The 27769-nt window shown below is 39.3% G+C and overlaps 1 protein-coding gene across 11 annotated transcripts in view; it reads left to right on the top strand.

Moving 5' to 3' along the window:
- The window catches only part of p120ctn (adherens junction protein p120), a 48243-nt gene that overhangs the window by 11444 nt on the left and 9030 nt on the right, over nt 1–27769 (top strand). For 10 of the 11 annotated variants that reach the window (XR_015271737.1, XR_015271735.1, XR_015271734.1 and 7 more), the window contains exon 3: nt 20249–20805. The exons of the other annotated variant lie outside the window; for it this stretch is intronic. Coding sequence is in view for 6 of the 10 variants with exons in the window: in XM_086832963.1 (XP_086689089.1) it covers nt 20249–20805 (557 nt within the window). In the remaining 4 variants the exon portion in view is untranslated. The remainder of the gene's footprint in view (nt 1–20248; nt 20806–27769) is intronic. 11 annotated transcript variants of the gene reach the window in all.

The following is a 27769-nucleotide window of genomic DNA, read 5'->3' on the forward strand; positions in this document are numbered from 1 at the left end:
GACGTTTTCTATTATACTTAAGTCTGACACTGAAATTTTTCTTCTGAATTCAACGTTTTATGGACCGGGCTGTGCTCCAATTGTCGTGCTAAAAATGCCGTTCCAGATTTTCAAAAAGTTATTAAAAAACAGAAATGCGCTTTTTAGATCGCAATTGTTAGACCACACTGAAATTTTTTAAAAACCGTTTTTTTTTTACTTAATCTTGATGCCGATATTCTTACGGTCATTTTAAGACATCGGGCTTAGAAATATATCATATTCCACAGCCATTAGAAGGCAGCGCTGCCGGTATACCTTAGAGTACTTTCATTATCTTCTTTTGTGTTTTTCTCAAAACTACATTTTTTAAAACGGTGTACATGATTTCTCATAAACTGCTGGACCTATTCTCTTACACAGCTTCTCTATAACCTTCTCCATGGCATGACGTAGGATTTTTTCGATACAATTTTTACTTTTAAGTTAGAATTAAATTTTTAAATTTTTAATTTTAGTTTAAAACAAAAATTTCATAAAAAATAATTTCTGAGTGCCTCCATTTACAAAAAAAAAAAAAAAAACATTATATAGTTTAAAAATAAGGTTGCTTTTGAATTTCTGATAACAAATGTGGTGTGCAGCATGTACACCACACTACCATTCCCTAAAAAAAATTTCTTTTTTGACTGCCTATATCTCCGCCATTCGTTAATATTTTTTTTTTCTTTCAATAAGTGTTTTTTAGTGATTTTAGTGGTGATAGCTACTTGTCCAGGAAACTGAAATTCATTACCCCTCCCAATCTAGCAATCTGGTTGTTAATAAGAGGTAACCGATACTTTCCTGTCACCATTATTTTTTTTACGAGCAGCATTGGACTGAATTGGTTTGATTGAAGAAAAACATGGGGTGATGACAATTGCGAACAGCGTTTGTATTTGGTACGCATTTGATAAAACAACTCAATTCGCTAGTGTGAAATCCCAATGAGAATCGTTCTCCAGCAAACCCAAATAAAAACATTCATTTCTATGATGCATACAGAATACATGCGACCTAGTGCATTAGTGGAAAACACCTGTGGCCAATCTGACACTGGGGTTCCTTGATTGCGATGTTGGAATTTCTTTGTTGATTGATTCCAAGTGTAATACTTGGGAATTTGAACGTACATCAGAGTCGCTGCGAATGGATCTGCGTTACACATTGCAAAGAAGCAAGTCGATGGTGGTCTCTCAGCTGGTTGTGCCGTATTAGGCTCAGTGAAGTAAACTCTTTGGCCATTTTCAAAATGCTCTGCTAAATGTACACTTGTGGGACTTTTTTCATGAATTTGAAATGACAATAATCACCACAGTGGAATTTTTGGAATTTTGAAACACAGCCATGTCGCTGCCTTTTGTACGTACTTGCACAAATATTAGATTGATTTGACCGAATCACAACCCTCAACGTTTGAATGTGTTTTGAAAATTCGAGATAACAGCGGGCAATCTCTTGATTTTGAACTTTAACATTGATAGTTCATCCATGATCTACTTTTGAACGCCGACGATAAACTGGACATCCATCGTTCCCTGTGACGGTTTCAGCAACTAACGGTCGCGGATATCGTTTTGTGTACTTTCCATTAGCCATGCAAACCGATAAAGAAATGAAATTTAATTAAATACTGTTGAAAACTGAAAATGTTATAATTTACATATACATACATATATACGAGTGAGAGTATATAGAAAAATATTCATTCAGATAGCTTCAAAACTGAGAGACTAGTTTGCGTAAAAACGGACAGACGGACAGACGGACAGACGGACATGGCTAGATCGACTCGACTGTTGATTCTGATCAAGAATATATATACTTTATATGGTTGGATATGCCTCCTTAACTGCTTTGCAAACTTCTGACTGAAATTATAATACCCTACAAGGGTTTTTAAATGTGATCCCGGCTTTCTTTAGCAAACTCAATTTTTAGCGGCCTGCAATATTTAACGGATTGTGGATATTTGTTTCTCCAAATAATTCTCCCAATTTGATCCTTCACTTAAAGGGGAATTATTGTAGTGACAAACAAAGATTGGTCCAGGCATATGTGGGCGGGTTCATTAAACCTTTGCTTATAATCGCTCTATCCTTCGGTTGAACCATTAAAACCATAGCTTACTATAGGCTTTATTGGACGTCGATGCACTATGGTCAGTACATTCAAGTGGCCCGTATGACACCAGGCACGTGCCTGGTTGGGTTAGGTGTTAGTAGGGGCGATGGAAAATATAGGACCGAATTCGAGGAAATTGACTACCGGTGTGCTGACAGGTTGTTAGCTTGCATGTTTACTAAGTGTATTAGTATTAAGATTTTAAGTTAGAAAGGGTAGCTACGTTATAGATTAGTGTGTACAAATCATTATAATTTGCACATATCAATCATGCAGTTCAAAGGAGGTTCTACAGTGGCGCAACACTAATGGGATATAGGATCTAGTAGTTCTAAATGGTACGTGGAAATTAAGCTGACTCACCACATCAGCATGGAAAAGGTTAAAAATAAAGGTTATCCCAAGCATCGTTCTTCGATTGGCTAAGGACGGCAAGTTTATTAATAGGAGTCTACTAGAGTAGGAAGGTAACCTTAGCTTTGCATCCCAATTTAAACCGTATAGAGCAAAAAGTAAAAAGCTAATATGGACCGACTCGATGCGTTTACTATGGACGCTGTACTGAGGGCTCCAAACGCAGCCTCCATATTCTAAAATAGGACGAACTAAAGAAGTATATATGGATTTAGTAACATAGGGGTCATTGAATTCCTTCGACCGCCCATTAATAAATCCAAGCACACTCCTGGCTCTATTCACCATAGACGAAATATCATCAATAAAGTCAAGTTTTGGGTCCAAGCGGACGCCCAAATCGTCAACAAAATTTATTATTTCCAAAGAGCAGCAGTTCAGCGTATAAGTAGCAAGCTTAGGAACGACACGAGAGAATGTCATTAGCTTGTATTTAGAGCCATTTAAGTTTAGTAAGTTTACACGGCACCAAGTTTGAAAATGATTAAGATCTGTTTGTAAATCCGACTGGCAGGCAACGTAATTGTATTGCACGCAAAGCGTGATGTCATCCGTGTACATAAGCACTCTGGAGTTAGTCAAGACTTTGGGCAGGTCATTTATAAATAATGTAAACAATAAGGGTCCCAAATGGCTTCCTTGCGGGACGCCAGATGTAACCCTTAGAACATTGGATAAATTATTCTTAAAGAGGACCTTTTGCGTCCTGCCATTCACATAACTAGAGATCCAATGAAGAAGATCACTTGGAAAACCCATTGAATCGAGTTTTCTAACGAGGAAAGAATGGTTAACAGAGTCAAATGCTTTACTGAAATCAGTATAGATAACGTCTGTCTGACAATTATTGTGGAAGCCCTCTATAATAACGGAAGAGAGCTCCAAAAGATTTGTTGTGGTTGATATTCGCTTAAGGGGGTAGACCACCCTGAACGCATGAAAATTGGAGGGTTTTTCAAAAATTCATCTTGACTAAGTTATTGGGAATACAACTTTTTATTTATTAGTAAATCAAAGTACATATGTTAAACTAAAAAATACTTATTGAAAGAAAAAAAATATTTACGAACCTCGGAGATATAGCCAGTCAAAAAACGATTTTTTTAGGGAATGGTCGGATGGTGTACATGCTGCACACCACATTTGTTATCCGAAATTCAAAAACAAAAATTTTTTATAATCTATATAAGTATGGCTATAGCATGACGTAGCCGTTTTTGGAAATAATTTTTTTTGAGCAAATGGGAGCACTTTAAATAAAAAAAAATTTTTTTTTAACAAAATTTTTGATTTAAAAATTTATAACTTTAAAACAAAAAAACATATCGAAAAAATCCTACGTCATGCCATAGAGGGCATTATAGAGAAGCTGTGTAAAAAGTTTGAAGAGAATCGGTTTGGCGGTTTTTGAGAAATCATGTACACCGTGTTAAAAAACGTTGTTTTGAGAAAAACGCAAAAAAAGATAAAGAAAGTACTCTATGGTATACCGGCAGCGCTCACTTCTAATGGCTGTAGAATCCACAAGTAACGAGATATTTTTAAGCCCGATGTCTTAAAATGACCGTAAGAATATCAGCATCAAGATTGATTAAAAAAAAAAAATTAGATTTTTAAAAAATGTCAGGGTGGTCTACCCCCTTAATAAAACCATGTTGTCATGGAGAAATAACCGATCTACAAAGGTGCTGTAAGTGAGGGGTGATAATGTTTTCAAATAATTTAGGGATGGCCGACAACTTAGAGATTCCTCTATAATTGCTGGCATCCAATTTGCTACCTTTTTTGTGGAGAGGAATAATAAACGATTCCTTCCAAATAATGGGAAAATGGGAGGTTTCTAAGGACAAGGTAAACAATTTCAGAAGGGGATAGCACAGGGCGTCGGCACAATACCTGAGCACACAGCCAGGAATTCCGTCGGGGCCTGGCGAATCTAAAAGGAGAGAGCTTTCGTTAAGTCTAGGACAGAAAATTAAGTTTGATTTGGGTATGTCGTAGGAAGAAGTCTGGTGTAAATACGAAGAGCATGAATAGGTTGTTTGAAAAAACTGCGAAAATAGATCGGCTATTGCCTGATCATTATTTGCGGTAGTATTTTCAAATGAAAGCGAGGAAGAATTTGTTTTAGGCTTACGTTTAGTGTTAACGAAATTATAAAACTGTTTTGGGTCCTGTGAGAACTGGGCCCTACAACGAGTTAAATAGTTTTTATAACACTGCGCGTTCAGCACGGTAAAGTTCGACCGAGCTGATAAATAAGATGAAAGGGCAGATTGGGAACCGGTGAATTTAAATTTAGCATACAGTCTAGATTTTTTATTTTTAAGTCGGCTTAACTCTTCAGTAAACCACGGCGGTTTATTCGAGCTTGGCGGATAATATAACGGAACACATTCAGTAAAAAATGAATTCATGGCACTGTAAAAAATATCCACGGCAATTGCCATGTCAGTGCACATGTATAGATCGGACCAATTGAACTCGTTTATAAAATTATTCTGCCGTTCAAAGTCCGTTTTGCGAAAACATAGGACTTTATTGGCTGGACGGTCAGAAATATTCTGTACGTCACACCCAATATCAAGAGTCACATCGAAAGTTGGATGATAAGGATCTTCGGGCTGCATCAGAGGCGCCACCCTTGCTAAACAGACTCTCGCAGGATCAGAGACGAAGCAAAGATCGAGCAAGCGCTGTAATGAATTTCGCACATGGTTGGCTTCAGACAGCGAAATGTCAAACAAGCCAGCGATAAAGTCATGTTGTGTTGTGTTGTTGTGCACCAATTAGCACCAGGGATATTAAAATCTCCTAGGACTACCAACTGGTCTCTATCCAACAGTCTACTGGAAACCATCTGAATAGCGGAAAGATGATTCCAATAAATAGGAAGTTCCGACAGTGGAGGTATGTAGGAACAGCTAATAAAAATGGGGCTATCTTTGATATATAGCTTCACACAGAGGAATTCTACATCGTTGCATTCCTGAAAGGTTAATAATTCTGGCGTGAGTGAGGAGTCCACCGCTATAAGAACTCCTCCCTCTCGTCTGATAGGGCGATCTAGCCGATATACTGTGAACACAGCTGGAAAAACTTCGGAGCTCAGAATCTCCGGCTTTAACCAGGTTTCTGTGAGCACAATAACCTGAGATGCAAACGAAAGGCTATCAGAATAAAAGTTAGGAAGCTTACTACGTAAGCCTTTTGCATTCTAATAGGATATACCTAAGGAGTGGGTTAGTTTTTTCGGTCGGGATTTGAAGACGTAGAAGGCGCAGTGGTATGATCAGGCCTGGGAAGAGTTATTCCTACAGGCCGCTTTTTCTTTTTCTTTTATTATTTATTTATTTTATTTTGAAAGATGAAATGTCCCTTGCGTAAGAAAATTTGAATTTTTCCACATTTATCTTTATTTGTTTTGCCCTGGTTTTGGCGTGTATAAAAACGAGAACATCTTCCGATGTTTGGTCAGGGGAGAGCCGCGAGACAAAAATATATCTCGTCGGTGGAACCGCTATAAGGGCTTTTGGCAAGGCAGATTGGTTATCTGCCGTGCCATTGTCGGCCGGTATTCCGGGCCTAACACCCTGGGCAGATATATTTGTGTGCACGGGACTTTAAGGGGTCAATATTTCCGACCCCCCAGGGGACAAAACAGAAATCACCGGCGGTATGACCACTCCCGCTGCACATTCGGGTACCGAATCTTTGCTAGCGCTCGATCTCAGCACTCTTGGAATTAATGCTGAGGTCGAGGGCTGTGCCGAGGGAGGCTGCTGCTGAGAGCCCGTTGCAGGTAGTTGGGGTCCGTCTACATGCTGCCCACCAATAGCAGTTTTTTTGCGCCTAGGAGACTCATTTAACAGCGTAAGGCTATTTAATTGGGTGTCCAAGACCATATCAAGAGTTCTACGAAAATTCGTTAAAATGCCCTTAAAACCGCTTTTGGTTTGCCGCATGAAAGACATCATCTCCCTTTCTACATCGCGACAGGCCTCACAACAGTAACGCAGGCCGATTTTTTTTTTACATCGTCCACCGTCCGAGCTGGAACTCCTATACACTTGGCGGACATTATAAGGACTTACCACTGTACTTGTACTTGGAAAAAATAACAACAGAGCTATGAAGAAAGAAGTGAAGAGTCACAGCAAGAGCGAGAGAAACGGAGAGCGTGAAAGATCAGATAAGATAAGAAGTGCAGCAGCACAGCGAAAGCGAGAGAGTGGGAGAGCGTAGGACATAAATAGCGAACGCGTTTAGCTGTTGCGACGGCGCAAACAAAAGCTAAACGAAGAAGGCACAAAAAGGAATGCAAAATATGCAAAAGCTAGCACTAGCAGCATAACTAAATTGGGTAATAAAACCAATTATAAACACAAATCAGAATAGTTGCATGCACAAGCGAAGTCAACGGGATGTTATTAACACAAAATAGAAAATTTAAGTTAACCCCGGTGGGTATTTTCAAATTTTAACACAAAACGAGAGCGCAAGAAAAAAACACGCCCGTTCACTTGGAAAGATGATACTTTATTTATATCAAGAAATTGTTGGAAAACTGGCTTTTGATATAAAATGATCCGAGATGCAGTAAGCTTCAGTAAGTTCTGCATTGGCACTTAAGCAACAGTATATATAGCCCGACACATTTCCTTAGCTTTTCTCACCATTTCGTAGCTTGGATATATATTGCAGTTTTTTTCGATACTCTTTAAGCGTATGTTAATATATTGCTGCTTGGAAAACGAGCTTTCTATGATAAATGCTAAGGCCTCATTAGGTGATAATGGTATAGGCTCTTTCAATGAAAGTTGTTGCCTTAATTTTGAACTGTCAGGTCTATTTATTGTCGTATTTTAAAAGTGAGAAATATCTGTATTTTTGCCTTCTCAGCAGACACAGCAACTGCATCAATAAGTATTAGTGTGGAATTTTCCTTTAAAAGTTCGGAAGCAAATCTTCTTTTATTTCCTTCGTCATAAGAGTCCCGAGGTCGTCCACCAAGATTTCGATTACAATCATCTTTTGACTAAAATATTAGCTCCGATGCAAGCCAGCTAGCATTTTCTTCTTTAAAACAACGAATATTTATGTGTGCTTTGTTCAGCAGTCTCTTAATTAAAATAATAATGAAGTTTTTTATTTTATTTTTAAACACTTCCAAATCGTTTTCCGGAAAATCATTTGGAATTACTTTGACGCAAACCCAGTCAAACGTAGCGTTGACATTGCGATTTGTATCCAGCCAAACTTCTAGTAAGTTACCTCGAAGAATAGCAACCTGGCTCGCATCTATTGAAATATTTAACCCCCCGCAAATTCCTGCAAATTATTTAAATGTTATCTGAATATTCACATAAAATACATACTACCACATTGTTATTTGTATCTTATAAATAATTGTTTCAAATATAAAAGATCTTATTTTATATATGGTAGGTAGGTTACAGTGGTGAGGCCCATTGCTGGGCCTTCAATTAGAGCTTAGCTCCTTTTTGTTCCACTCCCTCTGTTTTTTGTTGTTATTCACTATCAGTACCATCCAGAGTCAGCAAAGAAACCTAGGATTGCTGAAACTTTCAGCTTTCCTATGCTTCTCAGTGACTCCATCTGGTAGGCACCGAAGTGGCGAAATCTGATGTGGTTTAGCGCTGGGCAGAAGCAGAGCAGATGTTCCGGTGTCTCTTGCTCTCTAGGTTGCTTACAGCTTCTACAGATCGCGTTGTATGGCAGTCCCAACTTCATTGCGTGCGAACCGATCGCCCAATGTCCCGTGGTGAGTGCCGTGAACCTGCTGATATCCCGCTTGCTGTTGGATAGCAGTTCCCTGGTTCGTTTCTTGTCGTACCTCGGCCAACATTCCCTTGACCTTCTGTGATCGCTCTTCCTTTGCCATTCTTTACTAGCTATCTGTCTAAAGTGGTCATGGATCCTTGCTTGGATCGCGTTTAGGGAGATTGGTAATTCGAAGTCAGAACTTAGCCCCGCCGAGCCTGCACGGGCTAGTTCGTCTGCCTTCTGATTACCTGGGATCTCGTTGTGTCCCGGTACCCATGTTACTTGTACCTTATTTTTGTTGGCAAGTCTATTAGGGGCCTTCTTGCATTCTGCCACTAGTCGGGAGTTCGTTTTCACGGCAGATAGGGATTTTATAGCCGCTTGGCTATCCGAGTAGATTCGAACTCTTTTGCCCCTTAGGTCCTGCCTTAGGGAAAGTTCGACTGCTTCCCTTATGGCTAGTAACTCAGCCTGAAAGACCGTCGCTGAGTTGGAGAGATTGAAAGCCTTTTCAATTCCCCAATTTTCAGCGAAGATCCCAGCCATTGAGCCATTGGTGTAGAGGGACACCTCGTTCTCCACTACTACTTTGCCCCTACTCCAGTCGTCCCTTGATGGGTATGATGTTGAGAATGCGTTCCCGAATTTCATTTCCGCGATCATGTAGTCGGTCTTAACGTCTGTGTTAATGCCGCTGTTTCCAAGGATCTTGCCGTGCCCGGCGCTGTAGTCCCTCCAGCAATTGCTCGCCTTCAGTCTTACTGCGCTCTGTGCCTCAGTGTCCTTCACGAACAGCTCTATCGGCATTATATCTAGGATAGCGTTGAGAGCAGCCGCGGGGCATGAGCGCATTGCACCCACTGCCCCCGCACTCGCTGCCCGTTGCATCCGTGTCAGCTTCGTTCTGTTGTAAGCCCTAGTTAGTGCCGGCCACTAGGGCTCTACTAGGGCTCCGTATGTTAGAATTGGCCGTACCACTGCAGTGTAGAGCCATAGAATTATCTTTGGGTGCAGTCCCCATTTGTTCCCAAACATTTTCCTGCAGGAGTAGAATGCAATGCTTGCTTTCCTTACTCTTTCTGCAATGTTATCTTTCCATGAGAGCTTTTTATCCAGGATAACTCCTAGATACTTCGCTCGCTCCGATAGTTTTAGCTCCATGCCGTTAATACTGGGCATGTTGAAAGGAGGTATCTTAGTTTTTCGTGTGAAGAGCATAAGTTCCGTTTTAGTGGGGTTGCTACCTAGTCCGCAGGTTTCTGCCCATTTGTTTAAACGACCTAGCGCACCCGTCATTATTTCGCTAATAACGTCAGGGTATGGTCCTGATACTAGCAGTACTACGTCGTCCGCGTATGCAACTGCTTTGACTCCAACCGTATTGAGATCTGTCAATATGGCGTTCATATTTGTGAGCCAGAGTAGGGGCGATAGTACCCCGCCCTGAGGTGTGCCTCTCTTCACAGTCCGCGTGAGGTGAGTGCCACTCAGTTCGGCTGTGATCGTCCTGCTCTTTAGCATGACTCCGATCCACTCTCTGATGCCTCTCTCAATACCTAGCAAGTTGAGGGAGCCCAGGATAGAGTCGGGGTTCACGTTATTGAACGCGCCTTCGATGTCTAGGAAGGCTGCCATCGTGTATTGTTTGTGTTGTAATGTCTTCTAGACATGATGTACAACTACGTGTAGATTTTCCTCTGCGATACGCATGCTGCGCATTCGAGAGTTGATGCCCTTCTAGAGACTCTCGGATGTGGACGTCCAGGAGTCTCTCTAGTGTCTTCAGGGTGAAGGAGGTGAGACTTATCGGTCTATAATCCTTTACTAGGATGTGCCCCCTTCTGCCCGGTTTCGGTATAAAAATGACTTTAGCCTCTCTCCACAGCAGTGGGACGTGCGTCAGTCTTAAACAAGCTTCGTAAATGGCTTTTAGCCATTTGCAAATACTGTCCTTAGCTGATTGTAGCATTGCCGGTATTAAGCCGTCTGGGCACGGGCTTTTATACTTATCGAAAGAATCTATTGCCCACTGAATTCGCTCAGTGGTAATGATGTCTTTCGTAGGTGTATTTGAGAGCTCGTTCCCTCCTCGGGTTCCGAGCTCACTCTTAGGCTTCCTGGGAAGTGGGTGTCAACTAGTAGCTCTAGTGACTCCTCAATTGTCGTCGTAGCAGAGCCGTCTGCCCTGTTGATCAGGGTAGGGCTTATGTGTCCTTTGGCGAGGATTTTGCTTACTCTCGCCGTGTCCTTTATGCCTTCCAGTGACTCGCAGTAGTTTTGCCACGACTCTTTTTTGGCCTTGTATACTGCCTTCTTGTAAATTTTTTGTGCCTCTTTGTATGTTCCCCAATCCCGGGTTGCATAGCTGTGGTTAAAGGACTTTCTCGCACTCTTTCTGAGCTCGCTAAATTTCTTTGTGCACCACGGTGGGTATTGCTTCTTCGATAATGTTAGCTTACAAGTCTCTTTGAAGGCGTTGTTGAGAATATTCGTTAGGTCCTCCACCTCCTTGTCGAGTGCCTTTGCAGTGGATATTGTCTTGATCCTCCTGCCGTTTACTTTAGATCGGACAATTTCGCTGAAATTGTTCCAATCCGTCTTACGGGGGTTTCTCCTAGGCACCTGTTTCTTAACCGGTGTCGTTATTTCAAAGAAAATGTATCTATGGTCTGAGAAGGAGTGTTCTGTTGATACCCTCCAGTTCTCGACCCTGTAATTATTTTGTTCTATATGTAATGTGAGGTCTAACACCTCTTCCCAACCTTGAAAATTTTCCGTGCTCGGAAAGATAAAGGTCGGGGTATTACCCTTATTGCATATCGTTACATTTCTACACATAATATTGTCAAAGAGTGACTCACCTCTTTCGTTAGTCTCCGAACAACCCCAGAGCGTGTGCCTCGCGTTCGCATCACACCCGAGCACCAGGGTCGTCTTCGTCGCTTCCGCCCATTGCAGCAGCTTGACTACCGGCTCAGGCGGGGCCGGCTCGTCACGGGTCATGTACGCAGAGGATAAAGTGACTCCGCTCTAATCCGCCGCCACGAATCTGGCCACTGCTAGGTCAGGTGTGCTGAGATTGGGACAGAGAAAAGCGTTAAAATGATTCTTGATTACAATGCAAGCTCTCGACCTACCATTCGAGTTTGTGCACAGTAGTGTGTATCCTTGGATTCTCAGTCCAGCGAATTGCCCGTCCCTGGTCCAAGGCTCCTGTATCAGACCGATGTCGATATCCCTCTCCCTTAGAAGGATCGTGAGATTGGCTGAAGCGTGCTAGCTGCGCTTCAGGTTAATCTGCACGATTCTCGACATCGATGTTGGTGGGGGTGGCGTCAGGAGATTTGTCGTCGATGACCATGTCGTCCAACAATTTGTTGGTGTAATCGACCTCCTCCAGAATCTCGTCCGACTCGGCCAAGAAGACCTTAATCTTGGCCTTCCTGATGCCGTACCGGACCTTGTGGTCGTTTGCCTCCAGCTGGGGCAGACATTGCTGGTTAATCAGCAGGAGGAAAGGCTGGCTCGCCTTCATTCATTACCTGCTCTGCCCTGAGGATGGTCCAGTCCCCTGTATGAATATCTGGGTTCTGGGCCTTCAGACAGGCAATCACCCTTGCATGGTCAGTTTGGCCCTTAGGTAACCAGATGCGAGCTCTGGGTCTCCTTGGGATCTCCCTGGCGTGGACTAGCCTAATCTTAAGGCCAGCCCATGTATCGCTAATCTTGGCCACACACTCCGCCAGGAAGCTTCGGGAGAACCCGTCGTCGCACCTGATGACTTGGTGCCCTCTGACCACGTCTGAGGAGTCGAAGGGGGGGATGGGGTCGGTCGGCATGCTGACCAACCTGTCGGTCACCATGTCGGCCAACTTGGCCTCAATCTCCTCCCACTTCTCCGACAGCAGGCGACCGTCGTCATGGAGCTCGTCCACCAGTGCCATAGCCAGACTGTCTCTGGCCACCTCGCTAAACTTCTTTGCCTGGCTGACAAAGTTCGTCGCACGCGGCTTACCCTGTGGGTCCTTCGCTCTCTTAGGTGCGCTTTCGACCAGTCTCGGCCTCTGCAGCTCCTTCTCGTCCTTCGTTGACATTGTTTGGGGTTTATCCTCTCCCGAAAGTTCCGAAGCTCGGTTTTTAGAAGTCATTACAATACATGAACGCCCGCTTTGCTCGACCTGGTAAGCGCAGCGGGCCAGAGGGGGTTTGGGGCTTTGAAGAAGGTCGACCGCAGCTTCGCCCCAAAACTGCGGCAAGGCCACTTACGACCCAGGGGTGCCTGGCCCTGGGAAGGCGTCGTGCAGACACAGCTGGCTTTACCCCTCAGCTGCGAACCTGAAAATCAGTGTGCACGGGTCGCATCACACACCTGACTTGAGGGGAGGCTGTTTAAAGACTGCCTAAGTCCGCCCGACTACAATTGGTCAGCATCCCCGATCGAGCCTCGACTAGGGACCTGCTTCCAGCCGCCCTCGCTTGGAGAGTATAGTCGCACTACCGATGGTGTACACATGGGGCTGACGGCCATTTTATATATATTGGCTTCATTTTTTTTGAATACAAAATCATCCATTTCGTTTGGAAGTAATTTTTTGAATGCTCCCTTGACTTAAGAATTAAGTTAGCTTAGAATCGCATAGCTGCACGAGCAGCTCAGCGTCCAACGCTTATGTATATATATATATATATATATATATATATATATATATATATATATATATAATAAGTGCCGATGGCAGAGCAGCGGTCAATGCTTATAGATAAGTGTTTATGTGTAAGTGAGGCCATTTTAAGGTATTTTAATTGGTCAAACTTTTTAAAAATACGGGAACGCCAAAATTAAGAAACTTGTGTAATCAGCAAGCTTGCACGCACCACGTGGCAAGAACAGCTGACTTTCAAGGGCTGGTAGAAGACACTGCACAATAAAATTCCAATTAAATATTTATGATGTTCTAGGGGCTTTTCTGAGCTTGAAATAATTGTAACATTATTGATATATTTACACGAACTCTTTAGGTTGTGATCAAAAACAAAAAAAAGGAATCTCATACCTATATGCATTCCACCGAGTACACATAACAACGCGTGTCACTAAAAACTCGATACTTAGTAAGCACATCCATCAGAGCCTTGAATTTTTTGCTGAAATACTCTGGTGATTATGTCATGGCATTCTTGCGGTTTTTGGCCCAATTCCAATTCACGTTCAATTTTGGTCCACTTCGGATTGCATGTGAACGTAATAAATAAATCCGGTGTTCCATAAATTCGCACGAACGTCATAGCGTCTTTAGCGTATTCGTGCATGTTGCGTGGGCTTCCGATATAGGATGATAGGAGAATCGTCAGACGTTCAATATTCTGATCACCATCTGAATGAATAGCATCACGAAAGTGTATAAAAGTCTTAGATCGTAGCTTTGCCTGATTTAATCGGATTATCGCTAAACGTTCGGTCTCGACTTTGACATACATGTCGACAGTGAATTACTGGAATAGCCGAGGGCACCTCAGAATGACATTCCCTTCATGAGTACAGTGCGAATAGATTTATATTTGTTGATATGACAGAAAATGCAAAATTAAATATATTGTTAATGGGAGCCAACAATAGCATTAATTAGTGTGCACATATTGAACATGTAATTGGATCGATCGTCTTCAACGTGATGCCGTAACCTTCTTGCCCTTGCCAATAAATGATTGGATATTGTAACGCATCGTACAAACGATGTGTCTCGTTTACACGATGCATGATATTGCTTCTTCGCTGAACGGCAATGTCTAGCGATTTTTTTATTGTTTGGATCGCCAACTATAATTGCAGCAACATCATTAAGAGTGGGTGCATTGAATCTTCGCACATGTTTACCTGTTGGGGTGCAATCCGCTCTAATGACAATTTTGTGCGTATCCGATGGTATTTGTAAGGAATGTACCGAAAAGAAACTGCACACTTTCTTTCTACTATAACTTTCATGTTTTTGATTCGATTTCAATTTTTCTTTTTGTTCTTTTTATAGCAAAACTTAAACTTTCAATTTTTATAAACAGAATTTTAAAAAAATTAACTTCTTATTTTTAAGCGAATTTTTCGCTTAACTCCTCTCATCAGGTTCTGCACACCCTCCTTGGTGACCTTGCCGGCTGCACGCATCCAGTTTTTTTTTTCATTTCTTTGTTATTTTGGGAGAGACTACCATTTTTTATTAAATTTCGCTTAACGATGGCCCAATATCTCTCAATGAGACGCAGCTCTGGGCAATTTGGTGGGTTCTCCTCTTTTGAAACAAACTTGATGTTCTCCGCCTCAAGGAGCGCCAATGTTGACCGGGCATAGTGCGCTGACGCTAGATCTGGCCAAAATATTGTCGACACGTTGCGCTTTCTATAAAACGGTATTAAACGTTTTTTAATGCACTCTTTTTGGTAAACCTCTGCGTTTATTGTGCCATTTGTGAAAAATGGGCTGGTTTTTAGGCCACATGTGCAAATTGCCTGCCATATCAGGACTTTCTCCCCAAATTTGTCCACTTCTATTTTGGTGTCCGAGTCGCTAATTGTTTCACCTTTGGCTTTTGTGTAAAATTGGGGGCCTGGTAATGTTTTTGAGTCCAATTTTACATATGTTTCGTCGTCCATTACGACGCATTCCACTGCATCAGTGAGCAAGCGATCATAAAGCTTGCGTACTCTCGTTTTGCCGACTTCTCGTTGGCGCAAACTTTTTTTTGGCACTTTTAGTTTTTTATAAGTCTTTAGGCCATGCCGTTGTTTTATGCGCTGCACCATACTTACACTCGTTCGCGCTTTTTTGTCCAAATCTCGAACTGACGTCGTGGGATTTTTCTCAATTAAAGCTAGCACCTTCTTATCGACGCTGGCATCCCTTGGACCTTTTTTTCTGCCAGTTTTTGGCAAATCTTTTAGAGAACATGTCTTCCCAAATTTGATAATAATATTCTTAACACTATTAGCGCTTACTTTATAGCGTTTGGCTAAGTTTCGGTACGAAACACCGTTTTCTTTGCAGTAATTGTGCACAATTTTTTGACGGACGTGTTTTTCAATACGAGGCATTGCGAAATGTGCAAAACAAATAGTGAAAAGAGAACATGCAAACAACGCAGAATTAATAGAGCTTTCTAACGGTGCACCGCATGGCATGATCGAAAGCTCCCACTGAGAGCTTTTCACAATTGAAAGTGTGCAGTTTCTTTTCGGTACATTCCTTACATATAACCCACATCATTATTAGCGTAAAAAAATGCTTGCAACTGTTCAAAAACTCGTCTCTTTAACTGTTGTGTTCTCTGTATATTGCACCGCACATTCAGCTGATCCACCATCAACGATATTAAATATATTTGAAGAAATTGATGCGATTCCATTGAACCATACAAATGATATATTTTTCCTTGTATCTGGAATTGCAAACAATAATTTTCTTAAGAATACGGCGTAACTTTTACCTTGAAAGTCGGCTTGACGCCGCCTTCTCGAATCAAATTAGCTACAAGGGAAGTCATGCGAAAGCAGGTTTTGTACTCAGAGATGTGTTGTGGAAAAGGGCTGAAATCGGGATCACTTCCATCGAACAATGGTTTCGGTGGATGGATCCAGTTTGACTTTTCCACGTGCGTAGCCCAGTAGCAGTTTTTCTTTTGAACATTAACGCTTTGCAATATGGACATATAGTCGTCATTGGTCCAATATCTAAATATTCATCATCACTGTAGTTCGCAGTGGGATCATATTGGAATGCCAAGCGATTGTTTGATGCCAATGATCTTTGTGTATTCACGCGCTGTTTCTCTTATTATATTTTCTCTTTCTTCGCTTAAGTTCTCTGAATACACATGTTGCTGGCTTACATGTCTTGTGCTGCGGCCGATGTTCGTACGTCGTCCTTTTGGCATTTTGTACTATGGACAGAGTGATGGATTTAACCCCAAATGCACGATCCACATAATTTATACAACTTTCAACTTACCACCTTAAAGACAAATGCCTTGTTTCCAATTAGTCATCTTAAAATATTGTTTTGTAGTAGTACTTGCTATATATCAGAGATGGATTTCCCGCTTTCCTGTTGAAATTTTTCCTGAATTTTCTTTGCTCTAAAGCTCCAACGAATGCACTACCGTGGAAATCGGTTCGTGCGTTCTGGAGTAAAATCGTCACGAAGAAAACCCCGAATGATTTTTATATAGTATATTAACATTTATTTAATTTAAATAAAATAAAATAAATGTAAATATATAATATAATCAATGACTAAATCGGTCTTTGTCGGCTGGCTCAAGAGCGCTCTCTCATTGGCTTTTAACCGAAAGCCAGCACGAAAAAGTTGTGTGCAAAAAAATTTTATGACGTTACGTATCTTCAACACTGTATTGTTTTTGACATTACTCTGTTAGGCCTTATTCGAAGAATAAATACCATTTGAGGATACCAATGTGGAATAAAGAACTAATGGTAACGAGTGGCGTTTGCTCGGCGTAGACTTTGATTTCTAATTAAAACTTATATTTTTTAAGTTATACATCAGTTCAGTTTAATTCAAAGAACAATTCCATTTCCACCTAATATCTTAGTTGAAGTGAATTTTTATTTAACTAAGAGTTTAAAGAAATAAAAATATGGTTTCGACATACATATGGATTCACAATGCAATTGCGATCTGCAAGGGTATACGAATTTCGGGGTGCCAAAGTTAGCTTCCTTTCGTGTTGTGTAATAACTCCTATTTTCTCTGATCTAACTTACTAATGCGACTTGCCAATTAGACACATATTTCAAAATCCTTTTTCTATACTGAACTTTAGTAAACTTGATGTAAATTGTTCAAAATATAATAAAAAAATAGTTTGCTAGAAACATTTTTATTTTGGGTGTTAATTTTGATAGGGAGTTGTTGGAACGATAAAATATATTAAAATATTATAAAAAGAAGGGAAAAATTCGTTTTTGCGAATCACCAAATTCGTTCAAAACTAAATTTTTACAGTTGGTTTTCTATATACCCTCACTCGTATATAAGTCGAAATGAACCGCATCGGATGACTATATAATATATCTGCAATAGGAGCCTGGGGGATCAAGCAATACGAAAAAAAAATGATTTTGGGTTTTTTTTCCTGACGGCACAGTTAAAATATATTAACTCAACAAATGGTTCATTAAAGTATGACATTCGAAGAATGTCATCAAACTTTTACATAGAAATAATACAAAAATAAATAAAACAAGAAAGGAAGCTAACTTCGGCACGCCGAAGTTTATATACCCTTGCAGATAGAACTTCTATGAATAGGAATCCATACAATATAAATTATATATATTTGTGTTAAAAAATATTGAAGTAATACCTGCTTTCATTTCATTCACCTATACATATTATATTTGCAGTTTTACATTCACAGATTTGCATTTTTCCTTTACATCAAACGATCGTTTGTATGGTATGATATAGTCGTCCGATTTTCATAAAATTTGACACAAAATTTAAGACTAATATAAAATGGCTATACCTCAAATTTGATGAAATTCTGTTGAAAACCGAAAAAGTTATAATTTTTAATTGTATTAATTTCTCGATCGTTTCTATGGGAGCTATATAATATAGTAGTCCGATTCTTATAAAATTGTATGCAAAATTGTAGAGTATAGTAAAATGGCTATATTTCAAATTTGATCCAATTCTATTAAAAACTGAAAAAGTAAAATTAAAAAAAAAAAAAAAAAAATTCCAATCATTCCTATGGCAGCTATATGATATAGTCGTCCGATCCGGCCCGTTCCGACATATATACGAGTGAGAGTATATAGAAGGCTAACTACAAAGTTTCATTCAGATAGCTTCAAAACTGAGAGACTAGTTTGCGTAGAAACGGACAGACGGACATGGCTAGATCGACTCGGCTGTTGATCTTGATCAAGAATATATATACTTTATAAGGTCGGAGGTGCCTCCTTTACTGCATTGCAAACTTCTGACTGAAATTATAATACCCTGCAAGGGTATATAAATATGCAAAAAAAAAAACTGGACGGCGTTACCTTGTAAAATATTTAGAGAAATACACTCCTGTTCATAATTATACGACACCTATAAAGTTTTTGTTTCAGCGGTCGTAGGAGAATGGAAACACACAGTAGATCAAAATAAAGTATGGCGAATAATAGCACAAAGAGTTGTGCACAAAGTGCGCTATTCTTATCCTTGTTTGCATCACTCGTTTTCAAGTAACGATAAAAAAAGGAAACGCGCCTTGATTTAGGCTATGCTGCAATTGTTTCAAAATGATACGACACATTTCATTATTTTTGTTTACAGCTAATATTTTATTTGTTTAATTGTTAATAAATTAATATTAATAGTTAATAACGGCGCCTTGTGCTTTTCCCACTTCAAAAATTCTTTTAGGCATTGAATTTATAAGGTTTTTTAAGATATTTTGGTCCGAGAGAGACCATTGTCTTAAAATTTCATTTTTGAGATTTTCATCCGTCTCAAATTTATTGTTGGCGTAAACTCGCCTGGCTAAGATACCCCAGATGTTTTCAATCGGGTTAAGGTTAGGAGAGCAAGCCGGCCAATCCAAAACATTTATTTTATTGTCATTGAGGAACCGTTGTGTCTCTTTGCTTTTATGTATGGTCGCCTTATCCTGCATAAAAACTAAATTTTGGTCCTTATTTTGATCCGAAAATGGCAGAAGACGATCTTGTAACACATTTTTGTAGTCTGCACTTTTAATTTTTGAGCTTGTAAAGCACAATTCAAGCGTACCAGACGCATGAAAGGCTCCCCAAGCCATAACTGATCCGCCTCCAAAATTGCATGTTAGCAACATAAGGGGATCCTTACCCAAATCAAGCCAAAAGGGACGAAACCCATCTGGGCCATCAAGATGAAATTTTTTCACATCAGAAATGTCAGAAATCAGTAATGTTCGTCAGATAGTCCTACGGGACACAGGACGACTGCAACACGCAGCAAGTGAGGCACACGATGAAAAAGAATTGCTTGCATTGTTAAGTATTCGACGTTTGTCGCGATCTGATAGCTTCGACTTTCTTCCAGAGCTACGCCTGACACCGTACCCATCCACATTTTTCAAAAAGTTAGTAATAACACAGCGTGTTTGATCCATCAGTCGGGATATTTGGCTAACATTAAAGCCAGACTCGTTATACGCCTTAATTTTTCCCTTCACTCTTTCGCTTAATTAGCTACCATACGGCATTTTATTAAAAAAAATTATAAAATATTAAAAAAAAAATATAAAAAAACTAAGCACTAAACCTTCCTCTTTAGCCGCAATAATTGGAATGTGTCGTATCATTTTGAAACACTTGTAGCGTGGCCTAAATTAAGGCGCGAGTCATTTTTTACCGTTACTTGAAAACGTGTGATGCAAACAAGGATAAGAATAGCGCATTTTGTGCACAACTCTTTGTGCTATTATTCGGCATACTTTTATTTCTATTCTCCTTTGACCGCTGAAACAAAAACTTTATAAGTGTCGTATAATTATGAACAGGAGTGTAGTTTTTTAAATTTCAAAATGATCGGTGCAGGAGTTTTGAAGTTATGAGGGGCACCGACTGAAATTCAGTGTAAAACGAAAACCCGGCAGATATAAAAATACTCCTAACTTCGCCAATTTTGCTTTAATTGATTTAAAACTTTACAATGCATTACATTGATTATTGATTCATTATGCAAAATTATCTATACATCTATACATTACTTCGCAAATTCGTGTAAAAAAATATTATAAAGCAAGCAATTATATACCTCATCTGTCCTTCATTAATGTAACCTCTTCTCTTCAATGAATGTTTAGTACATTGTATATACCATTTTTTTTTTTTTTTTTTTTTTTTTTAGAAATGCTTGTGGAGCTCTTCGAAACCTATCATACGGCAGACAAAACGATGAAAACAAGCGCGGAATAAAAAATGCTGGTGGAATAGAAGCATTGGTTCATCTCCTTTGCCGGTCCCAAGAAACAGAAGTCAAGGAATTGGTAACTGGAGTTTTATGGAACATGTCTTCTTGTGAAGACCTAAAACGGTCAATTATTGATGAAGCTCTGGCTGCCATAGTATGCAGCGTTATAAAGCCACATTCTGGCTGGGATGCCGTTTGCTGTGGAGACACTTGTTTTTCAACAGTATTTCGAAATGCTTCAGGTGTACTGCGCAATGTAAGCTCAGCAGGAGAGCATGCAAGAGGTTCTCTGCGGAACTGCGACAATTTAGTTGAATGTCTGCTTTATGTTGTCCGAACAGCGATTGAAAAAAACAATATTGGAAACAAAACGGTAGAAAATGGTGTATGCATACTTCGTAATTTATCATACCGATGTCAAGAAGTTGAAGATCCCAATTACGACAAGCATCCTTTTATAACGACAGAACGAATACTCCCAACTTCATCCAAAGGTAAATCAGTTTTCAATGAATAGATTAAACTTCATTTTATTTGTATTTTTTATTCATTTTTTTATGTACTACCGTGTAGTTATTTACTTCTGATCGAGGAGTTTAATTCGTGTTTGAATCGTTTGTAAAGAAAAAATATGGAAAACACATCTCTAACACATCGGCTGAAAAGTCCCGGGCCTAACATAAAAAACGCGTTTTTTTTTGTTTAAAATTTACTTTATTTATCAAATTAATCTTTATCTAGAGCAAAGCAATCATTCTAGCGCCGCTCTTACATTTCATCCACTTTTGTAGAACGATTTTTCTTTTGCCTCAAAATAGACCTCCATTTTCGTGATAACCTCTTCATTGGTGGAAAATTTCTTACCGGCGAGCATTTTTTTCAGGTCTGCGAACAGCCAGTAGTCCCTGGGATCCAAATCTTGAGAATATAGTGGATTTGGGAGCAATTCGATTTGTATTTATGTAGTCTGCCATTCTTTTGATTGACTTGTGACACGGTGCGTTGTCTTGATGTGAGCAATCGCGGCACCCATTTTGAGAAGAGCTTTATCATAGTCAAATGCTCATGCAATATAAATCTAAAAAATTCTTTTGATATCTTACTATGTCAGCTAACTGACGCAACATGACTTTTTGATCATTTAAATCGATTTTGTGAATTTTTTTTATGTTTTCAGGTGTTACCTCCTCATTTGGACGTACACTGCGTTCTACATCTTCAGTGTCTCTAAGACCATGTTTAAAGTCAGCAAACCAACGTTTTTTTTTTTTCTGATAGAGCGGAGTCCCCATAACACTTTTCAAGCCAATGTTTTCCTTGAATGGTATGTTTTCCCATCAAGAATCAGTGTTAAATCAAAACACAAAATTGTGTTTGATCCATTTTTTTGAAAATACAAAAAGTAGCGTCACTCATAACACAATAACTCACAAACTAATGAATAGAATATCATGAAATTTTTACAGCTGTCCTATAAAGATTGTATTAACTAAAAAAAAATTAAATGCAATAAAAAAATCGCGATTTATATGTTAGGCCCGGGACTTTTCAGCCGATGTGTTACAGTGTAGTCTTTTGAAGCTCATTTCTATTATTTTATTTAATTTTTTTTTTTTCTAAGAAACTTTCCAAAAGGCTTGCTCCCAGTTATTATTCACACTGATTTGGGGACGGCATTTGACTGTGTTAACCGTTTTCTTGCAAAGAATACCGATTTAGGGAGGATTTCTTTTGGTTCAAACTATGAACATATAAATTAATGTGTTTGAATTCCTTAGTACTTCGTAAATACCACCGATGATGATGAGCACCACTCAACCATAGATCTTAGGATATCTAGTACCTCCCTGCTTGCCAGTACATTTTTTTGAACTGACCGCTGATGATTGCATGGATCTAATCGCCGCTTGACTGTCTACAATCAGGTTTACTGCCTCACATGGGCGGTCTACTTTCTGCGCAAGCACTGCCGCCTTCCTGATGGCGAAGACATCCGCTTGGAATATGCTGCAGTGGCTTATTAGCTTATAAGAAAGCCTTATCTCAGGGTCTGTGCAGTATATGCCCACTCCAACTCCTCCTTCCATCTTGGAGCCATCTGTGAATATGTTGCGGTGTTCAGCATGGTCGTGCGCCGTTTTCAAGTCTTCGGGTCCCGTGAATGTTGTTTGAACAGTAAGTTATAGGTGTCATGATAGTCAGATATGCTGCTCATGTTTCGACCAATTGAACTGTGCGCGTATTCCTGTAGCGACATGTTTGCTACTAGGCGTTGTGCAGCCTTCACCGCAGTCAGTTGCGCGTATATGGAGAGGATCGACTCCGATATTTCCGCTTTTGACCTCAGCGCCCCAGATATGCAGAGCAGTGCTTGCCGCTGGGTTCTCTTCACATTTGACTGGTGTTTTCAGGGTCAGCCTGGTTGTATTAATTTTTGGGGGGATTCTCAGAGGTACCTTGCATCTCTTAGTGAAAAGAATTAGGTCCGTCTTGTCCGTTTTGATATTGAGTCGTACATTGTCCGTAAACTCAAATATCTCCCTGAGTGTTGACACCATTATCGAGCTCAGAGTCGATGGACAGACTCCAGTGATAATTATGCTTACGTAGTAAGCATGGGCTATTGTCTTCGGGGCCTTTCTCTCGAACCTTTTGATTAGGTCGTCGACCACTAGATTCAATAGGAGGAGCGATAGAACTCCTCCTTGCGGCGTGCATCTGTGCGCTCCTTTCACCATGGAAGCTGTGCCCCAATCTGATTGTACCCGCGTATAACTTAGTAGATTTCCTATCCAAGACACATACCCCGTGTTGGTCGCTCCTAGGCGGTCCATTATTACGTCTGTGCTTACATTGTTGACGACATGACATAAAAGGACTCCAAGCGCCTATTCCTTATTGTGCAGGGCTTTCAATTGTGGCTACTAATGAATGTAATGCCGTATCCACTGATTTCCCTTTCGTGTATGCATGCTTGTAAGTTGACAGTAGTTTTCCCACATAGTTTCTGATGTATAGGTCCAAAATGAGTTGAGGCTTATCGGCCTTGGGGTTAACGTGGCTGCTCTTTCCTGTTTTGGCAGGAAGACTATCCGAGAGGTCCTTCATTGGATCGAGATATAGCCCGTGCAATTGTGTGTAGATTGCGTGTAGCCATGGAGTAATGACTTGTAAGTTGACAGTAGTTTTCCCACATAGTTTCTGATGTATAGGTCCAAAATGAGTTGAGGCTTATCGGCCTTGGGGTTAACGTGGCTGCTCTTTCCTGTTTTGGCAGGAAGACTATCCGAGAGGTCCTTCATTGGATCGAGATATAGCCCGTGCAATTGTGTGTAGATTGCGTGTAGCCATGGAGTAATGACAGCTTTGGTCGTCTGCAGCATGGCTGGAAATATTCGGTCTAGAACTGGTGCTTTTATGCCCGCGAAGAAATCTATAGCCCAGTGGATTCTTCTAGGGGATATAAGATCTTTTCGGAGATGCTCCTCTTTAGTTGCTAGTTCCTGGCGCTCATTGGCATCGGTGATCTCTGTGCAACCTTGATAGTGCGCGTACATTAGTGCTCTTAGGCCTTCATCGTTGCCGTCAGTCCACTCTCCGTCGTCTCGTTTGAGCTGACCCTGAATGGTGGTTTGCTTTGAAAGCAACTTCCGGAGCAGAAGTTTCCCTGCGCATTTCCTTCTTGTACTCCCTTAACAGGATTTTGTATTTCTCATTAATTATATCCTCCTTCGCCTACGTGGCGATTTGAATAATTCTCTGAGGTTATTGCGTTGCAGCGAAAGGTCCCTGTTCCACCAGGGGGGTGTGGTCCTTTTCTTGATTCTTGATATCGGCCATGATGCGTGGAGAGGGTCCCTAAGGACTTTTCTATATCTTCCTCGAATTTTACTGTGCCCGATTGATTTTTTTTTTCGTTTTAACTTTCCCCAGTTAGTACTTCGTGGGTTTCTTAAGACTTAAATATGGAGAGTGATCGAATTCGTATTGGAACTGTATGTTCTTATGGTCTCTCAAGGACTTTCTAATCTGATACCATAGTACTTTTTTCCCGATACGAGTGTTATGTTTAGCACGTTGGACGAGGTGGCAAAGGTGTGTTCCTCCCCCACGTTTGCAATATGGGCAATTCTCCAGAAAGTTCCAACTCAGCCAAAAACTTAAAATTTCTTAAAAAAGAGTATTTTTAAAATGGTTAGATAAAATATTGGCCAGATTGATCAAGACTAAGAGAATTTTTCATTTTTTTAAATAAATTTCGAAATAATCGATGTTTAACACGCGTAAACTAAATTGCGTTTGAAGGCTGTTATAATTTCAGTCAGAAGTTTGCAACGCACTAAAGGAGGCACCTCCGACTATATAAAATATATATATTCTTAATCAGGATCAACAGCCGAGTCGGTCTAGCCATGTCCGTCTGTCCGTTTCTATCTAACTATCTCGTATATATGTCGGAACGGGACGGATCTGACGACTATAACATAAAACTGTCATAGGAATGATCGGAAAATTTTTACAAAAAAAAACTATAACATTTTCAGTTTTCAAAAGATTTTCATCAAATTTGAGATATAGCCATTTCATATTATTCTAAAATGTTGTGTAAAATTTTATGAAAATCGGACGACTATATCATATAGGTTCCATACAAACGATCGTTAGATGTGGAACAAAAATTAAAAATCTGCGAATGTAAGACTGCAAATATAATATGTATAGGTGAATGAAATGAAAGCAGGTATTACTTCATTGTTCTTTAACATAAATATATATATAAATATATATATATATATAATTTATATATATATAATTTATATTGTATGGATTCCTAGTCATCGAAGGTTTATTTGCAAGGGTATATAAACTTCGGCGTGCCGAAGTTAACTTCCTTTTTTGTTGTTTTTTCACATTTGTGAATAAGCATGTACTGAGATCTTTTAAAATCAGTGGTGTTAATTTATGTTATTAGAGAATAACTAAATATGTCTATGATTTCATGACTAATAGTATATATTTCCATTGGTTTGCATTCCTATTATTATCTTTATCTATATTTCAAGTATTTTGTCATGTACACATCGAATGCACATACTCTGTGGTATGCATTATTCAAATACGTTGCAATAATTAAATTAGAATATTCCCAAGCCTATCACAAGTGTGGAGTCAATTGACCACCCATGCAGGTTTAGTATGTCTGCATGCTCTATCACAAAGTGAACATGATACACTCTTCCTCTCGTAGCGACGCTATCGCCGCTCCTCATAAATAACATGTAATGATCGATTGCTCCGCTGCCGGCCAAAAACGGTTCGTACCAAATGAATGGTTTTAATAATACAACCTAATTTTCTTCTAATACACCATCGATATTATCCATCAATATCACCAAAAGGTTTTGGTGATGCGATTATGGTCACATCTATTTAGAAAGTAAACAATAACAATGGTTGCAATTGTCCTCATCGAAATACTTCTACACTTTTTGTTCAATAACAATTTTTATTTTTTTTTTTTTAATTCTGCATTTTTCCAATTTCTAGTTTAGGTCTGTACCAAAAGAAATTATTTGATTTTTTAATTTCAAATGATTCTTTTTCCCTAGGGGTCACTGGAAATGACGTCTCAATGGCTGACTGCATATTTTTTTCGGAAATGCATAAAATACCCATTTAACCCTAGATGGACATGTTTATTTTTATTACGTTAAAAATAAAACCAACCTTTTTTTCTTTTATTTTTAAATGGACCCTATTTCTCTGACCAAATTAGTAAACAAAAATCACATATAGTTGCTTTAGTTCAGTCGTATTATAATATTAAGACTTAAAAATAAGAAACAGAAATACATTTTATACAAATTATTTTTTTTTCGACAAGAGGCACAAGGATAAATTTTATGTTCTTCACAATTTGACATTTTAACATATTGTTTTGGCAAAACGTCGCTTTGACGAAGGACAAAAAGCACAGATCTTCCTTTTGGCATTTACATTTGGTTTTGTTTTCATCGTTATTTAAATGTTGTTTATCAGTTAAAGAGCTTGAGACATTGGACCGAGTTGAAGTGGGCTGTGCACTATGGGGCGAACGACCACCTTGTGTGGCATTATCAATATCTTCTAAAAAAATATTTTTAATTTAATTTAATTTTTTTTAATATTTTTAGAATCTGTTTTTTGAATCAAGTTTATTATAAAAAAAGGTGTTTTGACAAAAATAGCCGTAGTCCAGACATTTTTAAAGGATTTAATTTTTTTTCAGTGTAAAAAAAATTGTTTGTAGGAGTAGAATTTTCTTCAAAAAGAATTTAAAGAATAGATAACGCAACATAATGCAACAATTTTTATGAGAGCAAAGCAAGGCGTTCACTTTGTGGCTCTATTGAAAATTTTAATACACTAAAATTTTAGTTTTTTAGTTTTTTTTTTTTAAAGAAGATTATTGGGACACCACAGTTTTGTTCTACAATCCACGATGACCAACACATATTACAATCCCCAGAAAATGGATTGGCTGTCAAAAGAATAACACTTTTTTTATTGTTTATACACTTTTTGCCAAATTTTTCAATGCTTAACCAATAACCGGAGTAAGGCGGTCGCAACAGCTCATATTTATTGTATGTAACATTACAAATTGATGTCATTTGAATACATTCCGGGTATAAAACATGTAATTGAACAACTTTTAAAAAATGTGTTTTGGCCAGAAAATGTGGTCGTTCGACCCATAGTGCAGTGTAGCTAGTTTAGTCTATTTACTAAATTTTTTTGGAGTGAGGTTAAAGTTTTTCATAAAATTTCGACGCCCTAGTGTTTTTTTTTTTTTGTAATCTAACATATTATTGATATAATTCACATAACCATATTAAATATTCCAAAAACGGTCGCCATTGGCAATAGGTTGGTTTTTCGAGCACAGCTCATGGCGTTGAACATTTGGTCAAAAGTATAGATGCCCGTCTTGGTGGAATTTTAGAATCCGATAATGTGAGGCTTATTTATATAGTTTCATTTTCATTAAATGACGATAACAAGAAAATAACTTAATGTGATTTCCGGTTTTAAGACAATAAAGTCAGCTCATTACCGTATTCATTTCGTCGTATTTAGAGTCTTCTAAAGAAGTTGGTTCCTTAACTAATTAGCCCAAATTTGACAATATTTGCAAGAAAAAAAGATATCCACATCGGACTTGCCCTCTTCAAGAAGGTTTGAAATCGCAATCCCGTCTAAACTCATTCTCTAGACCAACATTCTAAGAACAACATTAACAAAAAGTCACATTAGAGACAGGCTTTGTCGTTTCGACGACGAAGTTTTTCAAAAACTATATTTTCATGGAACTGACGAACTTATAAGTTTGCACAAGTCTGTATCTCATCAACTTCTAAAGCTGTACGAAAAACGAGGAAAGACAATAACGGGATTAACCGATCATATGTGATCATG

Source organism: Drosophila serrata, unplaced genomic scaffold, assembly GCF_035046125.1.
Source record: "Drosophila serrata isolate PLE 108 unplaced genomic scaffold, ASM3504612v1 contig_261, whole genome shotgun sequence".
NCBI lineage: Eukaryota > Metazoa > Arthropoda > Insecta > Diptera > Drosophilidae > Drosophila > Drosophila serrata.